General features: G+C 42.7%; 1 protein-coding gene across 1 annotated transcript; it reads right to left on the bottom strand.

The window, feature by feature from the left end:
* Positions 1 to 1,789: 1,789 nt before the first annotated feature.
* LOC115466486 (tereporin-Ca1-like) lies at positions 1,790 to 8,817 on the bottom strand. The gene is made up of 2 exons (XM_030197741.1): positions 8,576 to 8,817; positions 1,790 to 4,096 (listed from the first exon to the last, which is right to left on the bottom strand). The coding sequence occupies exons 1-2, from the start codon at positions 8,677 to 8,679 to the stop codon at positions 3,685 to 3,687; spliced, it is 516 nt and encodes a 171-aa protein (XP_030053601.1). The 5' UTR covers positions 8,680 to 8,817; the 3' UTR covers positions 1,790 to 3,684.
* Positions 8,818 to 9,735: the final 918 nt, after the last annotated feature.

Below are 9,735 nucleotides of genomic sequence, written 5' to 3'. Positions count from 1 at the left end.
GAACAGACCTTCAGGAACAAAGCCAAGCAGGGATATGACCTATACAGGCAACACAGATTAAGAGACCTCTTGCAAAGGCAACATAGGAAAGCTCCCTGTGTCCTTATAAAGGAGTAGGCTGATGATGTCACAAGTAGGAAATGAAGCAGAAGCAGAGAGACCAAAGCGAGGCTTGGCTAACACAAAGAACAACAACAGGAATTGAAGCAGAAGCCGGGAGACCAAAGCGAAGCTTGGCTAACAGGAAGAACAACAACAGGAAATGAAGCAGAAGCAGGGAGACCAAAGCGAGGCTTGGCTTAAAGGAAGAACAACAATAGGAAAAAGGCAGACTGGAGAGGTCACAGAGCTAGATACAGAGAAACAGTAGGTCTGAACATAAGGGCACGGCCACAACCATGACACTCTATTGGCAGTTCACATAGGATCGGTTGATACGTGGGACTCTATTGACAGTTCACATAGGATCGGTTGTGGGACTCTACTGGCAGTTCACATAGGATTGGTAGCTGTGGGACTCTATTGACAGTTTACATAGTATCAGTTCATACGTGGGACTTGACACGGGCTGTGTTTTGGCACAACTGCCTTTTAAGGAGTCCAGAAAGTGCTGCAAAACAGTAGTAGGAACATTACACTTTTTTTATTACCTGTATAATACAGTTTGTATATCGTTTTCGTACACATATTTCACTTTTATTAGTTGATTATATTCTGATTCTAATGTACGGTATATCTTTACATTTGTACACAGGGTCATTTATTTTTATTCCTTATCATCAGTATTTTTATTGGGTGTTTGTAATGTTTCTACTGTTTTGTACCACCTTGTGGAACTCCTGAAGAAGGCAATCGTGCTGAAACACAGCCCATGTCGAGTCCCACCTATCAACCGATCCTATGTGAACTGTCAATAAAGACCTTCTTTTTTAGACAATTGGTTCGTTTTGCCTGGTGGTTCCCACTGTCTTGATGATGCTGGTTTCAGGGCTTCAGGCTTCCAGGTTGCCTGTCTTACTAAAAGTAGCAATAAACCTAGGCTCTATCAAGGTGAGAGATAACGTCAAAAAACATAAACAAATAATAAAAACCAAAGAGGTGATTGAAGAAAGGAAGCTGAGTGATGCCTGGATCAAAACTGTCAGTAGTAAGCTAGGATTCTCAGTCTGGTGGGAAAAATCTGGTGCATAAACTTTTGAATAATTTGACCCTGGGCTAAATTAGCCTCGCACTCCCAAATTTTGTGCTCGATTTCCCACCAGATTGGAGCACCACATACAGGATGTAGGACTGTATTAATATCGTCCCTGGGCTCACCTACTCCATATGGCTGAAAGGAAATGAAGGGTAGTGAGGGGCAATACAGTGCTAACATTAATTCCTTGTGACCTTGGGCAAGTCACTTAACCCTCCATTGCCCCAGGTACAAAAACATATAGAGTGTGAGAGCCCTCTAGGGACAGAAAAAGTACCTGCATGTAATGTGTACAGCGCTGTGTACATCTAGTAGCGCTATAGAAATGATTAGTAGTAGTCAGTTGCTGTAAGAGTGAAACATAATCAAAGTTTTCTTTGTATGTTGTAGATTATATATTTGTTTCATATATATTTTTTTATTTTCTCCACTCTTTTGTCTGAAATACATGAAAAGTGAATAATGAAGTCATATGAATAAATCCAGAAAAGTGAAACACGTTCACTGTATACTGTATTTGGTTATGTATCTGGTTAGTTATATGCTTATTAGTCTTGCAATTTCTTGTTAATTTTATATTTTTGAATTCTTCCTTCTCTCCTCCCAAGGGTTTTTTTTTTTTTTTGGGGGGGGGGGGGGGGAATAACAGTGTTCCTGCTGTTTCTTTAGGCTTCCAGTTGAAGCAGAACAGCTCTGTACTGGGACCTACAGCTTCATGGAGTTACGTTTGAAACTAGTGTGGGTGCAGATGTGTGTGAGGGGGGTAGGAGGGCATTTATCATTTTTATAGCATACCTTCCTTTCCTGCTTAGCCCAGCCAGTGCAACGCTAGGCCTCTGCCAGGGGTCCACAGACCAAGACTCCTTCCATCTTCACAAAATGGTCAGGGCTTATGGGAGAGGTCAGCACATAGCCTCCGCATCATCCCCAGACCCAACCAGCCCCAATGAGTGGAAATAGAACTAAGGTATCACGCCTAGAGGAATTCTGCACACAATATTTCAAAATTCTGCAAATCCTCCATTTTTTTATTTGAGAAAATAGCACACTTTAATCATTGGGTAAGAAATCGTTCAAAATTCAAGAGAAGAAAAACTGTTAATCGGAGATGCAGAATTTCTAACGTTTTGTGCAGAATTTGCTTGAGTCCTGTAAAGGACACCATAATACCCAACCTCTGGCTACTAGGCTTCATCCTTCCACCTCACTGTCGGTCCGTTAGCTTACTCTGATCCCTCAGGTTTGATCCCTTAACCCATCTTTTCTGTGCTCTTCCCCTGCAGTTGCCCTTGCACCCCAAGTAGAGATCAGAACTTTCTAGATTTCCTATGTTCTGATATTCAAACTGGTGGCCTGTATTGGACCTCATATCAGTAGTACACAATGAAACGGCAGTGTCTTGGTTTTACTTAATCCCTTGCTGCTCCCTTGAAGTCATAGTTATCTAACCCTTGATGAAGCTTTGGTCTGATCAGTATGGCACTTCTTATGTTCTTATATACTCTCCTATTTCAATTGGCTTATCTCACATTGAGGCGTGATATACATCACTGCTAGAAAACAAAATGGCCGCCTGCATTTCATATGCCATGTACATCAAATTCTAGACTAAAGTTGTGGACAAATAGAAAACGTTTTCAGCAAGATTGTATCTCTGCATTGTCATTAACTTCTATAACCACTATGATGACAGCTTGAAATGAAAACAGTTTCTTTAGGATTAGGAGGCCGATCAGGAAGTGAAAAGAACAGTGACTTCACCCCCCAACTGAAAGCCATTAATACAGAGTTTAGAAGCTAGGCTGCAATTCTACAATGTGGTATACTTAGCATCAATTCTATAATGGCTTCTGGGCATGCCTATGCCATTTACCATAATGGTGCCTAAACTTAGATGCATTCAAGGCTGGTATAAGTTGGTGTGGTTAAGAGTGCCATGCAATGCATACAACTGATAGTATTCTGTTGGTTTTGCACATTTCTTGGGGTCATGTCCATCCTCTCCCGTTTTCTGCAAACATGTACACTGCTTGCATTTATGCGCTAAGCGATTTTCATGCATACTTTATAGAATACAGCGTATCGGTTTCATGTGTAAATACTAATTATTGGTGCCACTGACATGCATAAGTGCTTATCATTCTATAACTTACACATGTGTTTGGGTGCCAGCTTATAAAATTACCCTTCTCATTTTTCGTGCATTCTTCATAAACTGTGAAAGATTCAATTTATCCAAAGGTAAAGCACGTGAGCTTCTAAGAACATATCAGAAGATGGGACCTCTGTGGTCTCAAATGTATCATCTTTGGACAGTTCTTATGCAGTAGTTTGATTAAGCTGTCACAACCTGCAGACAATCCACTGAAATTCAGTAAGAAAAAGAACTCAATTTTTTAGAAGGAAGGAAGAAAGTGAAAACATGGTCCGGGTTCAGGCTGGTTAAGGGAGATGTTCTCACTTAACCAGGGACCATCGGCAACCATTTTCTATGACAGGTCATCAATGTCGATCTTTATGATTGCTTTTTTGTTATTGGACATGGTGGCCGAGACACGTAGGTTCTCATGGGTCACCACCAGTGCCTGGCTATCCCTCTTGAGCTGAGCACGCTGGAAGTAACAGGTGGGAGCAAGGTCATAGTACATGCTCTTGAAGAGTGGCTTGCCAGCCTCAATGGATGGGTCGGTGATGTAGAGGCCATAGTTGATCTTGTAGAGGAGATAATCAAAAGGGTTGGAGAACATGATGGCCAAGGAGACATTGGAGAAGCGATAGAGGAGGAGTCCAACGCTCCCACAGGCTGCGTTGGGTGTCTTGCTGAAGATGCAGTAGTCTTTCTTCCCTGGTGGGATCGTGGGGCCTGGAGGAGTAAAGACACAGCCGCTTTCACAGAAAGTGCTGTAAAGGAACAGATAATGGCCAAATGAAAAGAAGAACTGCTTTGTTCTAGGTCTTTAATTATGTGTGCTCTCTAAAGGGAGAACTGTTCTTTCTCCAGGCTGTAGTCATGAGTACTATATGGACTAGACAACCGCAATGTGATAGAGGCTATGAATGGAAGCAGGGAAGAACAAATTTCAGCTATTGGAAGCTAACCAGGCACTGACCAATATTCAGACTGGTGCCCAGTTTTGTCGGTGGCTAAAGTTAGCACAGTTTTTTTTGCTGTCCTAACTTTGCTGCTTTCTTAACTGGTTAGTGGTCTGAATATAGCTGCAAAATTGTTAAGTCCCGGCTCCTCTCAGGCCCCGCTCAAGGACAGTCTAGAAGCTATGTTAGAGCTAGATCCGGTTTATTGATGTTTGTCTGATTTGTTATGATTTTATTTTATTATATGTGTTTGGCTACAATTGTAAAAATAAATAAATCAATATTCACTGTCTGGTTAACTGCCGCTACATATCAGCACTGAAGTGGCAAGAGTGGATGTAACCAGGCAGAAGCCTTTCCTACCTGGATAAATTCTTTTGAATATTGGGCTGGAACATGGCTCAAAAAGAACTCCATATCTTCCCCCAAACTCATTCCCCTTTTAGCATTTCTGTGGATAACACATCATCCTTGCAGTCTCCTGAGCCATAACCTCAGGGTTACAGTCATTTCCTCTCTCGCTCCTTCTGTACACACATCCATAACATTCCTGCATGTCATTACTGTCTCTATAATACCACCAAAATCCAATCCTTCCTTTCTGAACCCCTTAACTGAAGTCTTATCCAGTCTCTCATCACTTCCTGCTCAGACTACTGTAACCTGCTTCTCAGCAGGGGCGTAGCTAGGTGGAGCCACGGGGGCATGGGCCCCCTCAGATTTAGTCCTGGCCCCCCCACCAGCTGAAGTCTTCTTCAGCGCTGGTCTCGGCACATTCGCTGGTCTGTGCTGCTGTCTTCTTGAGTCCTGACGTCCTGCATGTTCCTTAAAGTGAAACTGAGCATGCTCAGTTTCACTTAAAGGAACGTGCAGGCACGCTGCGCTTGCTGATCTGTGTTTTCTTCCTCCTGACAGTGGGGGGGGGGGGGGGGGGGTCAGAAGTGGCAGGGGAGGAGCGGCAGCTGGGGCATGTGGGCTAAAATGTGCCCCCCCCACCTTGGACTCTGGACCCCCCCTCCCGCAGAGGTCTGGCTACGCCCCTGCTTCTCAGAGGTCTCCCATTGAACCATCTCTCTGCCATTCGATCTGTTAAAATTCAGCTGCAAGACTTATATGTACGCAGAAAGACTGACAAAATCTACTATATCTCCTCTGCTCAAGTCACTATCCCCCGGATTCTATATAGCGCGCCTAGAGATCCACGCCAAAATCCAGGCGTATTCTATAACAGTGCAAGCAATTTAATAGCTTAACAAACTAATCATCAGAGTTGAATCAATAATAAGCACTAATTGGTAATAATTAGAATTTATGCGCACAATTCACTAAGCATATTCTGTAATGAACTGCACCTAAATTCTAACGTGCGCAGTTGAAAAGGGGCGTGGCTAGGGGGCGGGGAAATGGACATTTTGTGGGTGTTCCAAAATTTCTGTGGGTAGTTCTAGAATGTGGCCCAGTGCGTGCAAATCTGCACGCAGGAATTTACCCCACATTTTCGTTGGTGTAGTTTTATAGGCGCTGGGATATCAACTAAGGGTATTCTATATACTGCGCCTAAATCTAGGCACCATTTACAGAATATGCTTAGGTGGAAATGTTTGCCGCATGGATTTTTTAGGAGTCTTATACGGAACCTATGCGGTCTGTTTACTAACGCATGCGTGTTCTAATGTGGGTCTTTCCTTTGCGCTAAGCCCAGATTTAATGCAGCACTGAGGGCCCCCTTTACTGAGTGCGCCGAGGCCCCCTTTTACCGCAGCCGGTAACCGCCAGGTACACTCTGGCGCTACAAAAATAAATAAGTTCCGCCGGGCTTACTGTCGCTTAGTAAAAGGATCCCTTAGGTTGTGTGCTGATGTTCGCATTAGCGCACGGCATCTGAAAAATGTTAACGTAGAAGCCCTTACTGCTTTCTACCAAGCAGACGGTAAGTGCTTCTGCATTAACTCTGCATTAGCGAGGTAGCGTGTGCTGAGGTGAATGCACTAGCTGCCTAATGCTTCCATACCACACCCCTCCAAAAATATAAAAAAAAAAATAGCTAGTACATAAGTATTGCCATACTGGGACAGACCAAAGGTCCATCAAGCCCAGCATCCTGTTTCCAACAGTGGCCAATCCAGGTCACAAATATCTGGCAAGATCCCGAAAAAAAGTACAAAACATTTTATGCTGCTTATCCCAGAAATAGTGGATTTTCCCCAAATCCAATTTAATAATGGCCTATGGACTTTTCCTTTAGGAAGCCGTCCAAACCTTTTTAAAACTCCGCTAAGCTACCTGCCTTTACCACATTCTCTGGCAACGAATTCCAGAGTTTAATTACATGTTGAGTGAAGAAAAGTTTTCTCCGATTCGTTTTAAATTTACTACTTTGTAGCTTCATCGCATACCCCCTAGTCCTAGTATTTTTGGAAAGCGTAAATAGACTCTTCACATCTACCCGTTCCACTCCACTCATTTTATAGACCTCTATCATATCTCCCCTCAGCCGCCTTTTCTCCAAGCTGAAGAGCCCTAGCCACTTTAGCCTTTCCTCATAGGGAAGTCGTCCCATCCCCTTTATCATTTTCGTCGCCCTTCTCTGCACCTTTTCTAATTCCACTATATCTTTTTTGAGATGTGGTGACCGGAACTGAACACAATATTCGAGGTGCAGTCGCACCATGGTGCAATACAAAGGCATTATAACATCCTCGTTTTTGTTTTCCATTCCTTTCCTAATAATACCTAAGATTCTATTTGCTTTCTTAGCCACAGCAGAACACTGAGCAGAAGGTTTCAATGTATCATCAACGACATCACTTAGATCCCTAACGTCTCAGTTAATGCGTGCTAAGTATGTATCAAGGCTTAACTCCCTTTAGTAAAAGGCTCCCTATATCGGGATGTGCCTTCATTCTGCAGCTCCCCTCTTGCATCACTCCGTACATCCCTCATCAGGAAGTCACTTTTATTTTTGCCCCTTTTCCATTTCCTGACTCTGTTTTCTATTTCGTGGCACTGCACACTTGGAACAGACTTCCTAAGGCGTGTCTTCCTGTTCCTTTTCTAACAGTATTCATATCCAGGCTGCTTTTAACTATGATCTCTGATTCACTCACTCACAGCCTAGTTATTCCAGCCATTTCTTTAAAACCCCCAACTTTCCAGTATCCCTTGAGTCTTGTACGTTTCTCTTGATGAGATAGTAAGCTCACAGGGCAGGGACTGTCTGGTATGAGTAATTAAAAAGTGCTGCACTGTGAAAAAGATAAGCAGTATTAATAGTGGTAGTAACTTTGGAAATTATGATAAAGTTCCAGTTTATATGTATGTGGAGCGGATGACTCATTGAACTTAAGGGAAGGGCACTTTGTTTGGAACAAATATGTTAAAAACTCTTTCTCCGTTCAGGAGATAAAATTGGTTTCTGGCACTCAAGTTTTCTGTTCAGGCTCTCGCCTTTGGCAGAGATTTGCTCTGCTCTCTCCAGACAGGTATAGACCTGCTTCTTCTGTTCCAGATGTGACAGAAAATCATTAGATCCTTATTTAAAGAGAGAGGGCTCTATAGATTTTTTAAAATCTCTTTCTCTCTGGCTTCTCCTGTTTTCTCTTTCATTTTTTACCTTTCCCATTTCCCCCTTCTCTCTCACTGATTCTCCCTGTTCTTGTCACTGTCTTTCTCAATCCCTCTGTTCCCTTCTCTGTCCCTCTTTCATCATTTCTTTTTCCTGTTTTAGTTTTATTTCATGTCTCGTTTTTCTGTTCCCTTTCTCTCCTTCCTGTCCCTCATCCATTTCCCCCCGAAATCTTGCGATTTCCTCTCCTGTCCCTTCTCTGGCTTTCCACGTCTTTTCCTCTTTTTCACTCTTCTACTGTCTCATTTTTCTATTTATTTTAAGAAAACTTACAAATTTGTCCAAAGAGATAGACTATACCCCTTCCCTTTCTCTCTTTCCATTTTCCCAATCCTCCCCGCCATCTTTATATCTCTTTGTCTCTCCCCCCTCTTTCTTTCTTCTCCTGTGTCTTTGTACAGTGATCTTCCTGTCTCTGTCTCTCCATCTCTGTACTTCCCTCCCCTTTTTTTCTCATTATTTTCTTCCATCTCTCTCTTTCTTTGTCTCTTCTCTTGCTTGTCTTCTCCTTCCATTTGCTGTTCCCATAAAGATCAAAAGAAAATGTTAACTGCTGCTTCTCCCCCAGCAACCCCCCCAAACCTGGTATCTACATCCTTTCACCCACACAGACTCCTTTCTGCAGTCAGTAAATCCTCTGTTCTCAGCCGTTATGTCTTTACCTGGGCCTACACAAGGTGATGTACTTGGAATTGTTCCGTATTTCGATGGCTACGCATCTCGTAGTGTCTGTGTTGGCCACGAGTTCTTCTATCGATGATGCCATGTCTACCGTGAGTGAGATTCTGCGCTTCTCAACCCTGTTCTGCCTTGAGGTCTGGCTGTGGGTTGAGAAAAGGATCTGAAATGTATTTGCAGCTTTGTTGCTTCAGAGGGCTGGGCAGGAAGAAGCCAGAGGCTGAACGACGAAAAACATCAGTAACCAACAACAGAGTCAAGAATGCAACTTGGCACTGTTCTCTCATTCCAGGAAAGTACTCAGCTTTTCTTGGCTTAGGATGATTAACTGTGTTTAAAGAACCAAAATCTCCATTTGTGTATTTATTTATTTTGAACAAAAGTAAAGCAATGCATAAAATAAAACAAGAAAAGAAGTACATAAGTATTGCCATACTGGGAAAGACCAAAGGTCCATCAAGCCCAGCATCCTGTTTCCAACAGTGGCCAATCCAGGTCACAAATACCTGGCAAGATCCAAAAAAAGTACAAAACATTTTATGCTGCTTATCCCATAAATAGTGGATTTTCCCCAAGTCCATTTAATAATGGCCTATGGACTTTTCCTTTAGGAAGCCATCCAAACCTTTTTAAAACTCCGCTAAGCTAACTGCCTTTACCACATTCTCTGGCATCGAATTCCAGAGTTTAATTACATGTTGAGTGAAGAAACATTTTCTCCGATTCGTTTTAAATTTACTACATTGTAGTTTCATCGCATGCCCCCTAGTCCTAGTATTTTTGGAAAGTGTAAACAGACGCTTCACATCTACCCGTTCTACTCCACTCATTATTTTATAGACCTCTATCATATCTCCCCTCAGCCGCCTTTTCTCCAAGCTGAAGAGCCCTAGCCACTTTAGCCTTTCCTCATAGGGAAGTCGTCCCATCCCCTTTATCATTTTCGTCGCCCTTCTCTGCACCTTTTCTAATTCTACTATATCTTTTTTGAGATTTGGCAACCAGAATTGAACACAATATTCGAGATGCGGTCGCACCATGGAGCGATACAAAGGCATTATGACATCCTCATTTTTGTTTTCCATTCCTTTCCTAATAATACCTAACATTCTATTTGCTTTCTTAGCCGCAGCAGCACACTGAG

This window comes from Microcaecilia unicolor, chromosome 3, assembly GCF_901765095.1.
Source record: "Microcaecilia unicolor chromosome 3, aMicUni1.1, whole genome shotgun sequence".
Taxonomy (NCBI): domain Eukaryota; kingdom Metazoa; phylum Chordata; class Amphibia; order Gymnophiona; family Siphonopidae; genus Microcaecilia; species Microcaecilia unicolor.
The sequence above is the reverse complement of the archived record's forward strand: the minus strand, read 5'-3'. Positions and strand labels throughout refer to the sequence as shown.